At 43.1% G+C, this 21,927-nt stretch overlaps 1 protein-coding gene across 1 annotated transcript in view; it reads left to right on the top strand.

Moving 5' to 3' along the window:
- The first annotated feature begins 1,407 nt into the window (after nucleotides 1-1,407).
- The window catches only part of Alox5 (arachidonate 5-lipoxygenase), a 58,698-nt gene continuing 38,178 nt past the window's right edge, over nucleotides 1,408-21,927 (top strand). The window contains exons 1-3 of the mRNA XM_036180605.1: nucleotides 1,408-1,706; nucleotides 12,509-12,707; nucleotides 16,760-16,841. Of these exons, the coding sequence (XP_036036498.1) occupies nucleotides 1,557-1,706; nucleotides 12,509-12,707; nucleotides 16,760-16,841 (431 nt within the window). The 5' untranslated portion in view covers nucleotides 1,408-1,556. The remainder of the gene's footprint in view (nucleotides 1,707-12,508; nucleotides 12,708-16,759; nucleotides 16,842-21,927) is intronic.

The following is a 21,927-nucleotide window of genomic DNA, read 5'->3' as shown; positions in this document are numbered from 1 at the left end:
CACATTGTGGGAGAAATGAAGACAGCAGATGGCGGTGTGTCCATGAGTAAGTGTAAATAAAGGCTGTGAGATCTCAGTCAAAGAGGAGAGGCAAATAGACCCTTGGAAGGAGCAGCAGCTGGGAAGGCTTTGCAAGAGACCTAGAGGTAGAGAAGGAAGACAGGAGAAATCCAGAAGGGGAGGAAATATGCCAAGGCTTTTTTGAAATGGGAAGATAAACGCCTTCAGAAAAGAGCTCACTTAGACTGTGGTATGACCAATGTATAGCACCCAGTCATGCTATCAAATGCTGATGCGGCATTGTTGAAGGATGTTGGAGATGTAGTTAATTATACATTGTCATATTATAATTACAGTTAATTATACAATGCCTAATTTTCTAGGTGGGCCCCCATCCAATCAATTGAAAGGCAGGATGAACAGAACTTAAAGGAACAACCAAGAAGTAGCAATGCAATTTATTAAAAAATGAATCAATAGTGCCCATTCTTCAAGTGTAAGTTAAGGAGTATTGACAGCCCACCTTCTAGAGTGACCAGCCAGGCTTTATGTTGTTTTCCTTGGTGTCCATGGTAACACCCTGCACTTTTCTAAGTACAGTGGGATAGCCTTCCTTGCCTTTTCAGCCGTTACTTCCCTTAAGGTTTCTTTGCTACCTTAAACCAAAAGGGGTTTGACTATCGCCAAAGAGGCATTCACTCTTCTTCCCAGACTCCCAGCCTCTACCAACTCCCGAAGGCATCTATGGACAAGATTAACTCCTTTCCCAGCGCAAGTCTACCCTCTGCAAGCATACCATCTGGTCAGTCCCACAGGCGCAGATTAGCAGTCCCCTTCCCTGGCTACTACTTTCTAGGGCCTTTTCCCAATACCACTAACCATTTCTCCCATTTTGGCCTTCACCAGTTCCTGGCCCAGAGAGAGAAGACCTGCCTGACCTGTAAAGACCTGCCCACTCCGTTTTTGTGGTCCAGACCCACCCCTGGCATCAGCTGCAGGTGGCCTCGCCTCATTGGCTTCAGATCCCCTGCTCTAAGCTGAGTGCATGGGCTGTGTGCAGCCTTGTCTCTCTGAAAACTGAATGAGGACATAGGCTGTAGGAAGTGCTACACTTCAGCCCTCACGCTGGCAATGGGGGACACTGAGGCAGGCAGAAGGCCATAAAGATGGAAGTAATAAGGGATTGACTAACTAATGAATGCATAAATAAATGAGGGATAAAAGCTAGGTTGCCGGGACACCTATGGGATAGAGGTGAAGCACAGGAACAAGGGTCCCTGTCTATCAGACACGAGATTATAACTGCCCCACCAGCGCTACAGGAGAGAAGGATGAGGTAAAAAGTGGGGTGTCAGGGCTGGCCAGGGCCAGGGGCGGAGCCTGAGCCAGAGGGCAGGACGGTGACCTGGGCGGGGCCTGACCCAAACGCTGTGCTGGGCGGCTGCTGACCCTGTGGCAGGGAGCTGCCCGGGTGACAGGGTCAAGAGGCTGGTGTGCTGCCACGCTAGCTTCGTGAGCTCCTGCACCCACTCCAGCAGCACTCACTGCCCGGCGTCATGCCCTCCTACACGGTCACTGTGGCCACCGGCAGCCAGTGGTTCGCGGGCACCGACGACTACATCTATCTCAGCCTCATTGGATCTGCGGGATGCAGCGAAAAGCACCTGCTGGACAAGGCCTTCTACAACGACTTCGAGCGTGGCGCGGTGAGGACGCGCGCTGGGGACGGGGACCGCAGAGCTGGAGGGGAAGGGGGGCCAGTGGGCCGGGGACGCTGGCGGCAAAGAGCCCGCGGCGGGGCAGGGCATGCAGGCGTCTGAGAACTGTATAATCCGAGTGCCAGAGCCCCAGCTGTGAGCGCATCTGGGACCCTGACACAGCGCCAGGGTCCATGCACGTCAGGGCAAGTGGGGCTTGGGTAATGAGGCACTCTGGGCTTCCTAGTGACTGGGACCCCTTAAGGGACAATGGACTGCCAGTGTGAGATCTGCATGGGGCTGGCTTCTTCCGTGGGAGAAGGCATAAAGTTTAACAAACCGGACCCAGAACTTGGGAGAGTAGTTCTGAGGTCCCTGCGCCTCAGTCCTGTTCTACTGAAAAGCACAGAAAGCCCTGTTAGAAAGCTATCCGTTTGGTGTAGACAGGGGTCCAGTGTAAGTCAGGGATCCAGAGCCCGGGGTTCACTCGGGCTTGATCACTGTTCTATCCCTACTGTGTACCTCAGTTTACCAAGCTGAAAATAGGTCAGGTCCAATCTTATCCACAGTCATTGGGAAGCCCAATCCCGTTTGGTGGTGGGAATGAATTTAGGAGTGGTCCCCACACCTAGGCATCCTGCGCCTTGCCCTGGAGGAACTTCAGAGAAGAAAACCCAGGCAAAGCAGCCTCCAGGAAGCCTGTCAGCAGGGTGCGTGTAAACGGGACACTTCCTCCCTGAGTATTAACCTCTGGAGGGGGAAAAAAGAAGAAAGATGCCCTTTCTTTCCTCCTAATACAGACACTGGAGTCTGATAACTCAGGAGTCAAGGCAGCCAGAGTTTTTGCATAGCAGCCCCACCCAAGCACTGTGGGAAGCCATTTATCTTGGATGCTGTGTGTACGGTCTAGCTCAGGGCTTTCTCTGAGCACAAACAGGTCATGGTTTTCAGTGTCCCACTAAGTGCCCAGTACATAAAATTTGATAATAAGTGACTCTAATAAGCATACTGCAGGTCTCCAGACAGTGTCTCTCTTTCCTCCTACCACCTCTAGATCCTAAAATACACCAAAAGAGTTTAGATTTCACCAGGCTGCCTTCTTATCATTTAGTTTAGCACTGAGTCAAACCACATGAAATTGCTTAGAATTAACTGTTTGTGATAAATAATTGACAACTTCATATCCTTCCAATGAATATACTTCCTGGACAAAGTTCACTTCAGATCTGTTCAGACTGAGCTAAAGAAATAATAGTTAGCCCCCTTTCAGGATTCCAAACCCTAAGCAGGCTTGATTCCTATCCTGGGACCTCATACACAGCCAGGAATTGCAAGCAGTTAACCAGGCTTGAACTCCCTTCAAGCAAAGCTGGATGTGGAGCCTCAGAATGACATCTCATGGTGGGTTTCCACAGTCTGGGAGTGGCCCCAACTGTGCTGCAGAAGACCAAGTGTGTCATCACTTGGGATGCTGACACCCTATGCAACCTCCAGAGCACTATTTTAGGGGTTCTCCCAGTACTTAGTGAAAAGGAAAGAGGACAGGTTACTTCCTCTTTATAAAGGGCTGCAGGGGGCCTTCTCCACAAATCTATTGAAGCACAAGCTGTCAGTGTGCTCAGGCTATGTAGCACAGGACACATTATGTGTCATTTCCCCTGAAAGGGGCATAGCAGTGTGGCCATCATAGATGACTGGGTAGGAAGTACCGGGTAGAGCACTGCTATGTTCATTATGTACCTCTTTCTGTTCTGTTTCCCAACCTGAAAAGTCATTCAAGTGACATTGCAATTAAACACCTGAGCAAGAACCCCAGAGGCAAATTTCAGGAGAGATTTGCATGCATATTTCCATTGGGAGAGAGGGAACCACTGGATAAGGGAAACTGTTGTCCTATAGCTGAATGAAAAAAGAGCCTTAACACAAAAAAAAAAGAAGGAAGGAAGGATCAAAGGAAGAAAGAAAGAGAGAGAGAAAGAGAGAGAGAGAGAGAAAGAGAGAGAGAGAGAGAAAGGAAGAAAAAGAAAACAGCTTTTGAGAAAGTTCCTGTTGATGCAAAGTTGCTACAGACTTTCTCTTGCGCACCCAGAGCTACTTCCTCATTCTGTGGCCTGTATATCTTTAAAGTCCAGATATCCCTTTTGTGTAAAGGTAGAAAAGAAACCTTAAGGGAAATGTTTGGTGAGACGATAAGGCTATCCCAGTGTACTTAGAAAAAATGCCATAGTGTTACCATGAATAGCAGAGAAAATGGCCACCATAAAAGGTCAGCGGATCACTTCCAGCACCCCCTTCCTAATGTGCACTTGAACAATGGACAGTACTAATTCATTTTAATAAATTGCACTGCTGCCCATCCCCCATTAGTCCCATAAGAGTTCTGCATAGGGATTCAGGTCAGGAACTCAGTCCTTTGCAGACTCGATTCTCCTGAATGTCAGACATTCAGTGGTTTCCTGCTGTCTGTTGAAGAGAGCCCAGATAGAACATAGAATGGCCTTGTCCCATAAGCTGGTCCTACATGGAACAGCTTTACCAAATCTGGAGATTCTGAGGCCACCTTAGTTGGCTACTTTGCCTGCTCAACGGTATTTTGAAAAAGCTAAGGATAGGGTGCTGTTGAATAGATAGGGCGTTCTTGAATAGATTCAGTACATGTAAATTCATCTTACAGATAATATACTTCTCAAATATATGTAACAAATATTCTCACATTTATATAGAGTAAATTCTATAGTACCTCTTTATGAGGATGAATATCAATGGAGAACAAATATTTCTTTCTGCATCAACCTTCACACTAGTCCTCCTCACTGTCCACCTCTCCTGCATTCTGCCCTTCATCCTCCTCCTCCTTCCTTTCCCCTCCCCCACTCACCCTCTAACTCTCCTCGTTTTCTTCTCTAATGTCTTTTTACTTCTCCATCTTTTGGCCTCCCCTAACTGCTCTCTTGTGTACCCTCTCAGTCCATAGTTCAGCCTCATTTCCCCACCTCTGTCTGCACATCTTCTAGACTATTGCTCCTGCCTCTCTCTCTCTCTCTCTCTCTCTCTCTCTCTCTCTCTCTCTCTCTGCAACTTTTGATCTTTGCATCTCTCCCTTTTTGTGTCTCATTTCCTGTGCCCTCGTCTCTCTTTGGCCTCCACCCTCTGTCTTTCTCTACTCCACAGCCTCAGCCTCCCACCTGTCTTTCATTGGACCCCACCCAAGATGGACCGCCCAGTTGGCTCATGCCTTCACATCAGGAGAGATCCATCTTCTCTCCCAGTCACCTACAGAGGGTTACGCGTAAATGAAGGTGGACAGTGCCTGAGGAACAACATGCAAAGTTGTCCTCTGAGAGAGATGGAATGACAAATGAAGGAACAATTGTTTATAAAACACTGATAGAAAGTTCAAACAGAAGGTGATCAACTAATGCTTCGCTGAGATATTCATGTACTGCATAATGTTTATGTCAACAACAGGTCACATATATGATGGCGTCATTGTAACAGGGCTGAAAGTTCTTGTTGCCTGGTATACTCACTGTTTAAGCAGATAAATACTCATTATTATATTACAATTGCCTATCATATTCAATACAGTTTTAATATTCTGTACAGATAAATCACTTAGGAGCTGTACCATGTACCCTGGGTTTACAGTATAATATATATATCTATGTTTGTGTAAATATATACTATGATAGAATTGTCTCACAATGCATTTCCCAAAACATATCCCTGTCATTGATGCATGACTCTGTTTGGAAACTTTATTTATTTATTTATTTATTTATTTATTTATTTATTTATGGAGCTGAGGATTGAACCCAGGGCCTTGTGCTCTACCACTGAGCTAAATCCCCAACCCCTTTTTGGAAACTTTAAAACCAAATATACAACAGAGTTTTGCTTTTTGGTTTTTGTTTGTTTTTGTTTTTGTTTTTTGTTGTTGTTTGTTTTTGTTTTTGTTTTTAAGGGAAATAAGCCTTCTGGTCCCTTCTGACTTAAGCTAGTGAACTCCATGTTTCTTGTGTCTCTGTCAGGCGTTTTGACCAATGCAGTAGGACCCCTGTCTGTGGGAGCTGTGTCCTAGCCTTCCTCCTCAGCATGAACTCCCTGAACTGAGAACACTGTTCTGCCAGCTCCCCATAGCCACAATCTCCTGGCCACTCCTCTCCACTCTCTGCACCTCTGAGGTGATCAATCAGTCACTCACATCATCAGCACTTGTCCCCTCGAGCCTCGAGCCTCGGCTACACCTGTAAAAAGGAATCGTCACTGACATTCACATGCACAGCACTCACCGAGCACCTGGGCCGAGCACTGTTTATAGTGCCCACCATGAAGAACTGAGTGTAATGATATAGACAAAAAGTACAGTGTCATCCCAGCATACTCACTAAGAAAGGAAGGAAAAGATCAACACATTTGGTGGCTCCACATGCCCTCCTGAGGCCTTCTTTTGTGGGACAGCACATGTCACCCTGTATCTTCCTGAAGGGAAACATTTCTCTGCTTTCTGTGATCTTGTTATGGCTACACTCTGTAGTTCTAAACCCACACACAACATACTTTATCTCTAAGACTTCCTGGGTTCTAGCTGAGCCCTCAACCCCTGTTTATCTCCCGTCATATCCAGGCCTGAGCCAGGCAGCAAAGTCTCTGAGCTGACTAGCGATAAGCCAGACCACAGGCCTGACCTCCATCTCCTAGGGAAGATCCTAGCAGAGAGCAGATTAAGTCTTATGTCCTGTGACCTCATCCCAGTGCAGCTCTGAGGACCTTAGCCAGGTGGACTTGGACACCTGTAAGGTCCCATTTCCTGTGACTATACTATAGGTGTGCTGAAGAGTCAGACTGCCCTCCTCCAGAAAAGCTACTTAGTGTCTTTCTCCTTTCACCATGTAGCTATATAGATGGCCTCAAAGTGCATAGCTATCCCCTCAGATCTTTCTTATTACTTTAGAATGAGTGCCATCTCTTCATTCATCCCAACCTTCCTGATGTCATCCCTTCTCACCCTAAGACCATCCTCTCTAGCCTCTCAACACCACAAGAAAGCCACTTCCCCTGAAGCAGCTGGCCTGGGGCTGGGTCCAGGCTTTCCTGGTGGCCGCCCTTTAGTCCTGACCACAGGCTGACTTCCCTCTCCTCCGCATGCACTACCAGTCCTTCCCATTGTCCCTCGTCCTTACAGGAGCCCCCCACTCCCCTCAGTTTTGAGACCAGGGCTTGAGCATATAGGTTCAGTTTCTTTCTGTCACTCCATGGGCACATGGAGCTGTGGGTGAATTGCAGTGCAAAGTTTGGCTCCGGCTGCTCACAGATACTGCAGAATACCATGCCTTATGATCTCTCCAGGAGTCTGAGAATGTAGACCACATGGTTCTGACATATACAGTCAGCCAGTGGACTGTGCCCTTGGAGACAGTAGGCTACTCAAGCATCCTGCCCTTCTGATTTCTCAATGATCTTGCAAGCTAGTTGCTATCTCTACTTGAAAGATGAAGAAACATGGCTGGGGAGATAGATACTCAGACAGTGAAGTGTTCACCTTGCAAGCGCAAGGACCTGAGTTTGATCTGAGACCCACATATTTTTTACAAGCCAGACCTGAGGCCACATTGTAATCCTAGCCTGGGTAAAAGGAGACAGGGGAATCACTGAGGTTTGCTGGCTAGCCAGCCTACCCTACTTTGTCAGTTCTAGGCCAGGAAGGGACACTGACTTGGGGTGAGTGTGGGGGTGGAGGTACCTAAGGAATGACTTCCAAGGTTATCCACTGTCCTCCACAAAAAGAAAGAGGAGGGTGTCTAAGAGGAGAACAAGGAGAAGAGGAAGAGGAGGATGAGCAGAAAGGAGGAGAGGAGGTAAAGAATGAGGAGGAAGAGGAGAAAGGGAAAGAGAAGGAGGAGGAAAGGGGGAGGAAATGAAGACAAGAAGGGGCAGAGAAGGAGGAATATGAAGAAGAAGGGAGGGGAAGGTCAAGGAGGGGTAGAAAGAAGAGGAGGAGGGCAAGAAGAAGGAGAAGGAAATAAAGCAATCTGATAAGGCCATGTGGCCAGCCAAGTTGCACCTACAATGTGAACTCAAGCCCCAAACACCAGGCCATCTAGCCCTCTGACCCTGTTCCCCATCACTGGCCTTCCCCAACTCCTCAAATGGATTTGTAGTCTCCATCTTGGTCCCTAAGAGGGTTGTAAACTCTGCACACGCATACAAGGTTAGGACTTAGCATGAGGATGTACTTCACTGGTTTCAGGTCCCAAACCGTCCTATCCTGATTATGTTCCTCTAAATGTTTCCTCAAGTCCCCAGAACATGTGAGTCAATCCCATCAGAACCTGTTCTGACACACTGAAGCTCTAAGTGTAGAGATTTCCCTTCCTCCCCCATCTGTGGAAGCCATATCTCTTCCCTAGCCCTTAGACGCATCAATGAGGCTTTCTGGCTTCATCCCACCTTGTAGCATAGACAATGCCCCTAGCTGAGGTTCTTCAAGCCCTGGGTCATTATTCTCTGTGTAGCCATGATAATGACCCTTGCTCTCTGTAGAGCAGAAGTGATTTTAGGGACATCCAGACAGGATGGATGTGCCTCTGTCCCATAGGAGAGACACTCTGGTGCTAGGCAGGCTCCTCTGAAAGGGCCTGAGATGTGTCATCCCAGAATAGGAGCCTGGTTCTTCCATGTTCAGAGACTGTTCCTGGAGTCCAGAGCATCTGGACTTGACCATGGCTACCACATAAAAACTGTCCAGTGTAGTCAAAGCTGAGGGCTTTGTGAAAACACCCAACGTTTCACTCTTTGTAGGAACCAGGAGAAAGAGGGACAGAAATAGGGCTCAGTGGCATCTCACTATCTCATGTAGAACTTTTTGTGTTTCTGTCAATGGAAATTCAGGATGTTTGCTATTGGTGAAATTATTAAGGCCACTCCACGTAGTTAAAAGGGAGGTTTATTTTGTGGGGTAACTTACAAATGAAGGGATAGGTTGTAGGGTCTAGCAAAGGTATGGCGCAGTCTGGCGGTGTTCTCTGGAGAACTCTGCTCAGTCTACCTCCTGCGTCCAGTGTCCCCGAACCAAGAGAGCACGCCCCTCCTTTCTATCTTGGGTCTTCCGCTTCCTCCTCCACCCTGCCTTGTGGGCATGACCTTTACCAAAGCTGGGGGTTGGAACTTCCAGGCCAATGCTGGGATGGCTATCCACTACATCTCCCCCTTTTGTCTAAATAAGAAAGTTCTAACCTAATACAAGACTATATACAAAGAGATGCTTATCAAATATTGTCCAGGAGTAATGAGGGATAATGACCTAGATAAGTTGGAATTACAATAAGTGCAAACAATATCAAGCAAAAAACACATAGTAAAATCCAGGGAAGTCTAGGGCATGGGTAGGTGGCGTGTACAAAGATCATTCCAAAAGGTGTTCTATCCTAAAGAACCTGAGTCTAATACTTAATATATTTTATCTAAGATATTATATATGTATATATACTAAGTTGTAACTATAACTGCTAATCTTCAACCTCATCAAAGACCCAAGAAGGAATATAATAATACCTGAGAAATGGGAGAAGGACACAAGCAACTTTCGGGAGTCTTGCAAGAGTACACAGAGACAGCTGGCAGCCTGGACAGTCACCTAATGTTTCTCAACATCCTTGGTGCATTCAAATTGGCTACAGGCCTAGAGTATCTGACAGACCATTTTCAGAAGCAGGAATTCTGAAAGACCATCTTACCCTGTCTTGGCAAAGTATAGTGGTCGCTTTCCTTGTGTCCCGCTTGTACTGTCAGTAGCTGAGGCAAGGGCAGTTCTTTGCCCAGTAGGCCATTTTGTGCCAAGAAAACAAACTTCCAAATGGAAATGTCTTAGAAGCCCAACATTCTCTCAGGATCAAATTGGTGCTGCCAGGAGCAATTGTGTCTTCACGTCAACAGAATTCTAAGTTATTTAAATGCCATATTCTCTAGGTCCATGAAGTGTTTGAAGATTACCTGTCCATCTGACCTATGTATTTATAAATCTGGATAACCTAACTAACATAATTATAGAGATGACAAACATAGGTGACAATAACTCTATAAGTCTTATCTACCTAAAGAACCTAAGGACTAAGGCTTCCTATAAATAAGGCAAACAGTCTGTAAGCAAATGTACAGTAAAAGGACAATGACTTTAAATTGTGACAATACACAAAATATCTTTAACAGAGGTAGGAATGTATAGTGCAATATGCAATATGATAATAATCTTAAATATATATCAGTATACAGAATATCTTAAACAGAAGTAGAACATACATACAGTATGACAGATATAAATTTACATTTGTATCAATATACAAATATTTCAAATAAGAGTAAAAATATGTGTACAATATAACAAACATAGTTCTGTATTTGTATCAATATACAAATTATCTTAGATAGGAATATAAAAAGTTTATATTTGTATCAACATATAAGAATTCATAACAGTGCAAATTATCTAAGGCTGCTATTTTATTAAATTTGTTTACTAATGTATATGATAGTCTACCATAATATCTTATATCTATCCATTCCATTTCTTCTTTTCCCTTTTTTTTTTTGAGACATATTTTCTTTCCTTAAGGAGAGTAGTGAGTTTAACAGTTTCTTCCACCCCCAATCCTAGAACCATTATCCATAATCCTGAGAAATATAAAACCTTAGGGATAACGGGCGTCATTTTCTTAGAATTGCTTCCTGCTGTTTAGGGGTGATGGTATTTCTGTTGGGTATTGTGAGAAAGCTCAGATAGTTAAATCTCAGTTAGACTAACTGTAGATTCTGCAGCAACTCTCAGAGTAATGGGTAAGATTGTCTGAAATTCTGGCAAGAAGTGTAGTATGATGATGATTACCATGGCATCATTCTGGATTGGGTAGAGTTGTAGTAGTCTGAAAAGAAACTTTTTAATGTTTCTCAGATGAGTGTTTGAGGTAACAGAAATGTTAATTGTCCTGGTGTGTCAATGTTTCTTCTAGACTTGTATTGAAATGTTATGCTGTACTCCATAAATGTATCATTACTGCCAGCTATAAAAATGAACTATGTACAAAACAAAACTCCCTCCCCGCCCCCACCTCCTCAGATCAGGCAAGCCGGAGAACCAAGTTGGCATAAGCCAAAACTAATAGGAGGAAAGCATACAAATTTGCTTAATACAGGAACATACATCATATGTTACATAAGATGAAATGAAGACTCAGAAAAGCAGTGAGAATCCATGGTTTATGCACTGAAATGTAGGAGAAACGAGTGATGAAGAAAGAGGGTGGGGCTAGGGAACTTAGATGAAGTGACTGTGGACGTTCAAGGTAGCTAAACAGGTCTAACAGTACAGATGTCTGCTTTCCTTCTGAGAAGACCTTCTTCCCTAGAAGGCAAAGGTTAGCGTGATCTTGAACTGCCACGTTTATATAGTTGAACTCTAGCAGTTAGTGCTGGGAGCAATGGTTTTATCAGAGGTGCAGCAGATGGCAGTTGAAGTTCAGCTGTCTGTCCACAGAAGAATCTCTCTCTGATGGTTGTGTCTCGCTTAAGCAAGGATGACAAGAACACAGAGTCCGGAATGTATTTTGCTTCTCATGTCTCCCGGCATGCTCGCAGCTACCGAGTATTTGGTATGGCAATTCCCCCACTGCAGTGTGTTTATCTCATGAATATATTCCATCTATTGGACATTTATAACTGTGGACTGACTAAAAGATGAGATCTCCTTAAGCTATATCACTTTAATAAATAAAAGTAATGTTTCATAGCTAAGCCTGTTGTTACACACAAGACCTGTGAGTCACACCTAAAAGCTGTTTTATATCTTAGCTAAGGCTGATTTAAGAAAGCAGCAGTATTTTTAGCTACTAAAACAGTTTTTCTACCATTATCTGATTTAAAGCCTCTAAGTAAGTTCAGATGAGGCCAGGTGCTCTGCTAATGGGCTGCAAAATAAACATTTCCCAAGGAAAAAATAGTCCAATTCCCAAGGATATACTGAGTATCTGGCTAGATTGTAAATATAAAAAGGCCAAATTATTGTTAGCTGACAAATGATTAAGTCCTTACACCCATTCCTGACTTTGAATTATGAAAATATATTCTGACTATACAAGGCTACAGAAAATGATGACTCTGTAGGCCCTAATGAGGGCTGCTAGTGTTCTTAGGTAATTAGAAGCTATACACAGGACAAAAAGTACATTTTAACATTGAAGTGTAATTATGTCATAGTATCTTGGAGAGTACAGACTTGAGCTGACGCTAAAACACATAAGGCTTCTCTCAGAGAATTTATGGTCTCCTTACCTGGAGACTAAGCTACCCTTTAATTGCAGGGAGTTAGTTCAAGATGTTTACATAAGTCATGGTTTCTATAATCTCTCACTTAATTGGAACGTGGCCTTTGTGTGACTCTGGCATTGCCTGAAAAAGTTTTTGTTGGGATATATATATATATATATATATATATATATATATATATATATATATACACACACACATGAGGGTGGGAAGGTGACTTGAGGGGGAGAGCAACGAAAGAAGCCAACATGAGAAAATAAAGTAAGAAACCCCTCAGAATAAGTGTGAATGTGTTTTTTTTCTGCACCCCTCAGATAGAAAAGTCTAGTTTCCACCAACACCATGGGTTTTTTTTTGCAAACCCTGTGTGCAGCCTTGGAGCTGATTCTCTGAGACTGCAATAATTGCGTACAATAGAACAGGAGGAATGTTCTCAGTGGCTTCAGAATCGGGCCCAAGGGGTCAACAGTTGATTCTCCTGTTCTCCTGCCCAGGTGGACTCATACGATGTCACTGTGGATGAAGAACTGGGTGAGATCCAGTTAGTCAAAATAGAGAAGCGTAAATACTGGCTGCATGATGACTGGTACCTGAAGTACATCACACTGAAGACACCCCATGGGGACTACATCGAGTTCCCATGCTACCGCTGGATCACAGGCGAGGGCGAGATCGTCCTGAGGGATGGACGTGGTAAGCTACTACAACCCCTGCCACTCCTAGGCTTCCTGGAAACTAGAAAGTCTCCCCTTCTCAAAGAGCCATATTTCTGTCCCCTTCTCAAAGAGCCATATTTCTGGATGTGAGAATGCCATCTTGGGTGGAGCACACCTTTGCATCCTCTGCCTTATAGGAGGTGTGATCTTCCTGCGCACTAACTAGCTCTGGAGAGGAGCTAACAGCCCGGGGATAAACACCAGCTGTGACCTCCCTCTGCACACTGGCCTGTAAATGTGGGGTTGATGCTTTCTCCTTTTGCCACTAGGTAATGAGGGCCTCTCAACAGACACGTGTGAGACTAGTCCTGTAAATGGGGATCTCTGCAGGTTAGGGCATGGCCTTGTAATCCAAATTCTCTGCCTGTCCTCTGTAAGATGGGGCGGGGGGCGGCGTTCAGAGCCACAGGACACCTCCTGAAGGCCTTCTCCCTCTCTCTCTCTCTCTCTCTCTCTCTCTCTCTCTCTCTCTCTCCCTCCCTCCCTCCCCTCTCCCTCCTCCTCTCTCTCTCTCTCTGACACCCTTGCACACTAGCTGCTTATATACATGGGTCAGGCTGAAGTCTTAGCAAACTTCTTCCTCCTAACTATGGCCCTTGAGTCTGCTTTCAGTCTCCGTCTGGGGTGATAAGCTTACCTGCTGACCTCCACTGCAATCAGGGGGATGGCTGTGGCTTCTCAAGGCAGCAATGACTTCTCAGGGACACAGATCCCCTGCCTTGGTTCACTTTTCCCAGTTGGGAGACATAGACAAGATGAGGCTGATCATTAAACCTCCACCCCTTTTGGTAGAAAACTGAGACAAAAATAAAAAGTTCTTTTCCTTCTGGGTTCTTTGACCCTCAGGTAACATCCCATTGTCCTTGATGTGGAACTTAAACCAAATTCTGGGAATATTTCTGGACCAGATACTTGGGTTCAGAAGGATTTTTACCACTTCTCCCCTAACACCAGCAGGAAACACACACACACACACACACACACACACACACACACACACACACACACCACTCAGGTCATCCTGTGGCTAGAACAAGGAAGGCTGTGGACAGGGTGCTTTCTTAACCCAGTGTTTGGAAGGTGTTAGAATCTTTCTTCTGTCTGCCCTGCCCAAGCTCCCAGTGGCAAAGTCTTTCTGCCTACAGATTCTGTAGCTGATGCAGGCAGATTAGGATGATTCAAGGAGGCACTGAAAGACACAGCCTTCTCTGTGTGTAGAGACAGCACCAAGGCTAATCCTGATGAGCTGAAAAAGGGGAAGAGCATAGGCATAATACAGAAGGGAAGTGTTCTAAAGATAGCCTCCATGAGGAGCTGTGACCTCAGAAGAGAAGTGGACATCCCGGGAGACAATGAAGAGCAGAGTCGGAGGAAACACCCAGCCCACCCTCAACATACACACACTCTCCCAGGACCTCCACTCTAGTCTGTCCCCAGAGCTGAGTTTAACGGGGAGCTCTCTGAAACAATCCATTCTTGTCTCCTTTAGAGACAAGATAAGGTGGAGGGGATCTTCAGGGATATAAATAATCTGGCTGGCAAGTTCCGTTAACCACTGCTGGTAACCAACCATCTTTGCTTTAAATGTTCATTTAATTTGGCTAATGATCATATGGGTCTGGAATCTTGGAAAGACTCATACTGAGTAGTTCATCTGTGCCCCTGTGCCATTTATTCACAGGAATGGGACTGAAGGATTCACCTCAAAGATGGTTCTTCTCTCACATGACTCAAGGCTCCTTGGCCTCCATCCCTACATAACACCCCAGTCATTAATGAGTCTCACAGCATGGTGGTTTCAGGGTAGCTGCATTTCTTACATGGTAGTTGACTTCTAAGAGCAAAAATTCCTAGAGCAAGAGAAGGGAAGCTGCCAGACTTCAGACCTGTGCCTGGAACCAGTACAGTGGAATTCTACCACCTCTCCTTGAAGGGGGCAGACACTGAAACTTCTCAGTTTAAAGAATGTCAAATGACTTGTGGCCATGATTAACCCACATGGTACAACAACCAGTATTTTGAACAATACGTCAAGAGGAGGGCCCATCCCGCAAGTGACCCCATTTCTCACTACATGATGGCCTATATCTAGTAGTTTCACCCCTTCATCTTGGTAATCACAAGAATGGTAGGACTGTCACTGTGGTCTCAGGATCCATAGCATATGTGTGGGGAAATGGTTCATTACAGGGTCATGCCAGCCTCTGGGGAGCTGCCCATGGGTTCTTCTATACTCAGTTCAGAATGTGTCAACCCACAGCCTGGGAAGATCCATCAGTTGTTAGCTGGAATCTCATAGTTGGGGAGACTGAGCCATTCTCTTGGGTCAACTTGATGTGTTGAGTTTCATGGAAATCTATTCATACCAATGCAGGTAAAGAAATGGAGCTGCTTAGAGTCGAGGTGGCTATCTAGGGCATTTGGCAAGAATATCAAATGGTCACAGCAATACCTAGCATAGCCAGTGACAATGGGTGTTGTCGCTGTTTTGACTCATCTCAGCCTTAGGGGTATTGAGCCTGCTCCATTGCCTTGATCTTCCACTTTGGGGCTAGTTCCATACTCGAGGCCAGACATACAGTGAGCTAGAGAGCTCTCGGGGCTTTCTGAGAACTGGAGGGAATGAGTCTGCAGTAAGAGAACAGAGAACTGAGCGTAGGTGTCCGGGAAACACTCACAATGCCTTGAAACAATAATCTTGTGGTTGCTAAACCTAACAAAATTAAAATGGGGCTTGTATCCCTAATGTTTTTATTTAAGGTTTCCATTAATTTTAATGTGTTTTGCAGAAATATAAATGTTCAGTGATATGAAATATTTTACACAGATAGTTGGAGTGTACAGTAGAGTAGAGTAGAGTACAATACTATATAATAGTGTGTATTATAAGTGCATTTTCAGATTTTCCTAATTGGGACTCTGTGTTTGCTGGATTTATGTTAGATTGGACTATAGCTGATTATAATTTAATCTGTATTAAGAGCTTTTGGCAACTTGCCAAAGCTCCTGAAATGAGAGATAACAGGGCAGGCCAAGTGACAAAATGCTGTGACTCCCAGGCTTGCAGATAGGCAAGGAAACCTCAGACCTGTTATGGGAATAACCAATAATAATCATTATTCTCATTTATTGGGTATTTAAGGGGGGCTAGCACTGTGCAGAATGCTTTACAGTGTTCTCACACTAGCATCCCCCTATGATCCTAAGAAGTAGGCATTTTATATGTGAGACAGTCAAGGCAGCTTACTCTGGGCCACATGACTTTAAACCACAGAGCCTAAGTCTGTCTCTGCTTGTAGCTCTTCTACACCCACAGCCTAAGTGACCACATTGACTTCAGAGCAGAGGCTATCTTCTGTGTAGATAGCACAAGGAACCGGAGAGTGTCCTGCATGTTGGGACTTGTGTCCTGCATTTCTCCATGAAGCAACTGAATGGACTTAGAAGCATGAGAGCCAAGAGTCCTGCTATTTTCCGGCAGCACAGAAGTCAGATGCTGTGCCATCTCAGCAGAGGAGTCATAGGACTACTCTGAAGTGGTTTACATACCCACCAAAGCTTGGCACAGGAAGAAGCCTGCCCTATAATCCCAGAACTTGGAAAGGCAGAAGCAGGAGGGTCAGGAGTTAAATAGAAAGTTCCAGGCCAGCCTGGGTTACATGAGACCTTACCTCAAATATGTGTGTGTGTAGGTATGTATATGTATACATATTGCATACAATTATCACTATATATATGTGTGGGTATACATATACATATTTACATATAATATTACATATTACCACAGAATATATATATATATATATGTGTGTGTGTGTGTGTGTGTGTGTGTGTGTGTGTATTACCACAGAATGTCTATCCATTTGTATAGCAGAGCAGACAGGTCTGGACTCGGGGCCCCAGAATTCCTGTATAAGCAGAATGCTGAGGGTTCAGTGGAAGGAGTCTGAGACAAACCTGACCACTGGACATTATTTCAACACTGTTACACTTCCTCAGGCTGCTCTCATGCTTGTCCTTCCTTCATAGCAAAACTGGCCCGAGATGACCAAATTCACATCCTCAAGCAGCATAGGCGGAAAGAGCTGGAAGCACGGCAGAAACAGTATCGGTGAGTTATGGCGTGAACCAAGTGGCCTGCACAGTCCTGCCTGTATCAGGTCCATGGTATGAGATAAGCCTGGCCACAGCATATGGACCACCATCTGCCTCCATCTTCAGGCAGAGAAAGTGAAGGGGCTCAAGAAAAAGCTCGAGAACAATCCTACTGCACTTGGGGAAAATAGGGCCACAGAGTGTGAGTCGCCTGTACACTTTCCCATTATTGTATGGACTGCCTTAACTATTTATGTCTTCCTGTATTATTTCAGTTATAAAAGTGATACATAATCTACAGCAACATTGGAAAATCATTGCATAAGTGACCAAGAAGAAAAGAGGGTCCAAATTATTCATATTAAACACAAGGGGAAAATCAATACTTTTATAATAATTTAAATTAATAAAAAGGATACTATGTACAACTGTATGCCAACATTAGATGAAATGGATAAATCCCAGAAAGGCACAACCTCTCAAATGGACTTAAAAATTAGAAGACCCAGGGCAGGGAGCTGGCTCCGTGGGTAAAGGCAAAAGCCTTGCAAGCCTGGCCACCCAAGTTTGATACATAAAATCTGGACATAGTGGTGTATGTCTGTAACCCTAGCATGGCTACAGAGATGGGGTGTGGAGACAAGAGAGTCAGCCAGAAGCTCTCAGACCAGTTGGCCTGGAACGCATGGCACAGCAGTAGAAGCAACACAAGAAATCCTACTTCAAAAGGTGAAAGGTGAGAACCAACTCCTCAAAGTTGACCTCTGACCTCCAGACACATGGTGTTGCATGTTGCATGTGCATTTCTGCACACACACACAGACACACAGACACACAGGCACCCACACACACTATTTTTGAGGAAATAGATGATCTGAATAAGCCAATCCCATGTAATATAATTAAATTAATAATTTTCAGGTTTCCTATAAATAACAGCTCAAGCCCAAGTAGCTTTATGCATAAGTTCCAGCAAACATTACAAAATTAATATCAATCTTATATAGATTTTCTTCCACAGAAAATGTGAAATGCAATATTTCCCAACTCATTATATGATACCAATATTGTACAAAAACTAGGCAAAGACATTATTAAAAAGAAAGCAATAAACATTTGTCCCTCAAGAATACAAATGCAGAAATTTTCAACAAAATATTAGCAAGCCAAGTTCATATTGTATTAACAAATGAGATTTTTCCTAGGTATAAAGTGCTTTTGAACATTCGAAAATATATTAATCGAATATATTATATCAATAATGAACAAAAAGCACCCACAGTAATTTTAATATATGTAATATATAATATATATAATATATATATTCACAAAGAGCATTTGAGAAAATTCAACAGGGCAGGTGGTGGTACATGCCTTTAATCCAAGCACTGGGGAGGCAGAAGCAGGTGGATTTCTGTGAGTTCAAGACCAGCCTAGTCTACAGAGCAAGTTCCAGGATAACTGGGCCTACATAGAGAAACCCTGTCTCAACAAACCAAAACACAAACAAACAAAACAAAAAAAAATAAGAAAAAACTCAACATCTTTTCCTAATGAAACACTCAAAATATTGGAATTAAGAGAACTTCCCTGACACAATAAAGAACATCTATAGGAAACTCCCAAGACAAACTGCTTTTCCATTAAGATCTAGGAATATGATAGGACGTCCACTTCTATTCAGTATTTCACTGAAGGTCTATCTGGTCACTTAGAAAAGAAGAAAAGGTTTGCACAGTCACCATTTGTAGAAGACACAATCCTTTGTATACCTCATAAATTCACCAAAATGTAATTATTCTATGAAAGAACTAATAAACTAGCAATATTATAAGATACAAGCTAAATTAAAGATTCTATACATTAGAATTAAAAAACAAAAAAATCTACTTACAACAATGTCAAAATCAGTAGAATATATACTAAGAAATTCCACAAATGCAGTCGAAGACTAATACAACAAAACTCTAAAACATTATTGAAAAGAATTAATTACAGAAGACCTAAGTAAGTCAAAAGATCTCATGTTCAGGAATCAGAGGACTCATTTTTGTTAAAATGGCAATACCCCAAATGATATCAAGATTCAATGCAATAGCTGTTAGGATCCCAGCTAGTATTGTGTAGCTGGAGTTTTTCTGGTCCTGCCTGGCCCACGGTTAGGACAAATCTCTCTCATCTGCCAGTCCCACACCCACTCAGACCCAACCAAGTAAACACACAGAGACTTATATTGCTTACAAACTGTATGGCCATAGCAGGTTTCTTGTTATCTAGTTTTTCTATCTTAAAGTTAGAAAGTTATTATTAACCCATTTCTATTAATCTAAAAGTTGCCATGTGGCTTGTGGCTTACCAGTATCTTAATATCTTCTCATGGCGGCAGCTGGCAGCATTTCTCCCTCAGCCTTCCTGTTCCCAGAATTCTTGTCTCTGCTTGTCCGGCCTATACTTCCTGCCTGGCTACTGGCCAATCAGCATTTTATTTATACAGAGTGATATCCACAGCACTTCCCCTTTTCTTTTTTTTTTTTTCAAAAAGGAAGAATTTAACTTTCACATAGTAAAATTACATATAACAAAACAATTATCAAGCAAGAATTACAGTTATAATATCTAGTCTATTTATAATATATAGTCTATTTGTATTTGGCCAAATTAAAGAAAATATTCTATCTATCCTATATTTGTGAGTCTAAGGTTTCATATCTAACTTATCTTTTATCATAACTAAGGAAAATTATAAGTATCTAGTCTTCAACTACATCAAAGACCTCAGAAGGATGTACTATTATCTGAGAAATGGGAGAAGGATGCAAGCAACTTTGGGAGTCTTGTGAGAGTAGACAGAGACAGCTGGCAGCCTGGACAGTCATCCAAAGTTCCTGTGTAAAGTTGGGTCATCTGTTTTCAGTCCACAGGCCTAGAGTCACTCAGTCACTTCTCTCTGTGTCCTGTAGAATGCCTGGCAGTTTCCTCTGTGAAGCAGGAAACTGAAGGACCATTTTGTCAAGCAAAGTTCAGTGATCACCTCCTATGGGTCCTGCATGTCCAGTCCATCAAGCAGTCCAGGCAAGAACAGTTTCTTGCCCAAATGGCTATTTTTGTCAAGAAGAAGATAAACTCCATATAGAGTGTCTTTGATGCCCATCCTCCTCTCTGAAATAAATTGGTGCTGCCTGGAACAGACATGTCTCACTATCCAGAAAGTCTAAAATTTTTAAAACATTTTAAATGCCATATTCTGTAGGTCTTTGAAGTGTTTGAAGATTACCTATCTATCTAAAATATATCTATGCATACCTAGAAGACTTAACTAACATGGCTACAAGTATGATTAGTAGGTGACTAATTATTAATCTATTTCTTAATTATCCATTACAATTTTAAATGAGCTGTACAAACATAATACCTTAAATAAGAGTAGAAATATACACACAGTATAACAAAATTAACTTTAAATTTGTATCAATAAACTAAAATCTATACCAATGTAAAACATTTCAAACAAGTTGTTGCTCTTTAAAAGTAGGTTCATTAATCTACCCTTTCATCCTATCATATCTATATCATATCCCCTTTTTTTCTTTAGAAAGAGATTGAATTTATAATCAATCTGTTTTAAATAAAAATATTGGTTTTTCTCTGTCCCACACCAGAGGGCCCTTCTGGTTTGGGACACAAGAATCTCTTAACTTTTTTTTTTTTTAAGAATATGTCTGGGTTTAGAGAAGGAGTGAGCCAATTCCATCTCCAAAGCCAGCCTTGTATATTTGGGAATTTTGGGCGTAATTTCTCATACAACTTACTACTGGATGGGAGCACTGTATTCTTATGGGGACATAAAGAAAATTTTAGGATCATGAAGTAGTCTGTGAGGGTGTACCATCTGAGCCAGTTGCCTTGAAACTGTTCTGGATATTGGATCATCTTGGCCATGGTGTCATTGGAGACCTTTCAGGGGGTCTTTGCTGGTCAAACTTGATATATCTTAATCTGAAACAAATTCATAGCCTCTGGCTTTCTGTGGAAACAAAAGCAAAGCCTTCTTTCTAAAGCAACATATCCTTACATCCAAATTTTGAAGTCAAGGTACCTTTAAAGTATACATATTGGCTTAACTCAACAGCTTTTACAATCAAATGTTTTTCTGCAGTTAAAAATCCCAAAGACATTACAATCCAGATTCTCTGTGTAATATCCATCTTTACATGGCTTATTTTTATACTACCTTTACTGTCTCTTTAAAGACTTTATTTTTTTAAACTATGTATTTCTTTATATAACTGTATATATCACCTTTTTTGTCTCTTTCAAGCCTATGTATATTTTACACACATTGTAAAGCATTTAAAGTCTTGTTCCATCTGAATCTGTTTTATTATGAATCTATTGTTTTAAACCATAGCATTACTAGGGCTAAAATAGCAGCTTTGGCTGGTGGCTCCGCCCACCTCAGCTTTCCAACATGGTGGTGGTATGTTTACTGCCAGCTCTGGGAGCCATCAACTCTTAGAAACAGTGGTTCTATGCTTCTATCAAATTAGCGTGTAGCCCAGAAACCTCTCTCTCTCTCTCTCTCTCTCTCTCTCTCTCTCTCTCTCTCTCTCTCTCTCTCTCTCTGTTACTAGCAAAGACTAAATCCACCACACAGTGTAATGTGCTGCTTGTAGATGCCTCATTCCCACCACACTGCAGGTCAAGCATGTACACCAGGAACCCACCATAGCAGCTCAAATGCACAGGCTGCCACTAACTTGAGAGAGACAACTAGGAAGCTGTTTTTAGCTCCGTTTTAGAATCTTTTTTTCTCAGATTTTAGGTGGAAACTCTTGCCAACCCATTGGGTGCCATTTGTAGCTAGAGTTTTTCTGGTCCTGCCTGGCCCACAGTCAGGACAAATCTCTCTCACCTGCCAGTCCCGAAGCTGCTCAGACCCAACCATGTAAACACACAGAGACTTATATTGCTTACAAACTGTATGACCATAGCAGGCTTCTTCTATCTTTTTTTTTTTTAAGATTTATTTATTTAGTATACAAAAGAGGGCACCAGATCTCATTACAAATGGTTGTGAGCCACCATGTGGTTTCTGGGAATTG

The sequence above is a fragment of the Onychomys torridus genome, chromosome 3, assembly GCF_903995425.1.
Source record: "Onychomys torridus chromosome 3, mOncTor1.1, whole genome shotgun sequence".
Lineage (NCBI taxonomy): Eukaryota > Metazoa > Chordata > Mammalia > Rodentia > Cricetidae > Onychomys > Onychomys torridus.
The sequence above is the reverse complement of the archived record's forward strand: the minus strand, read 5'-3'. Positions and strand labels throughout refer to the sequence as shown.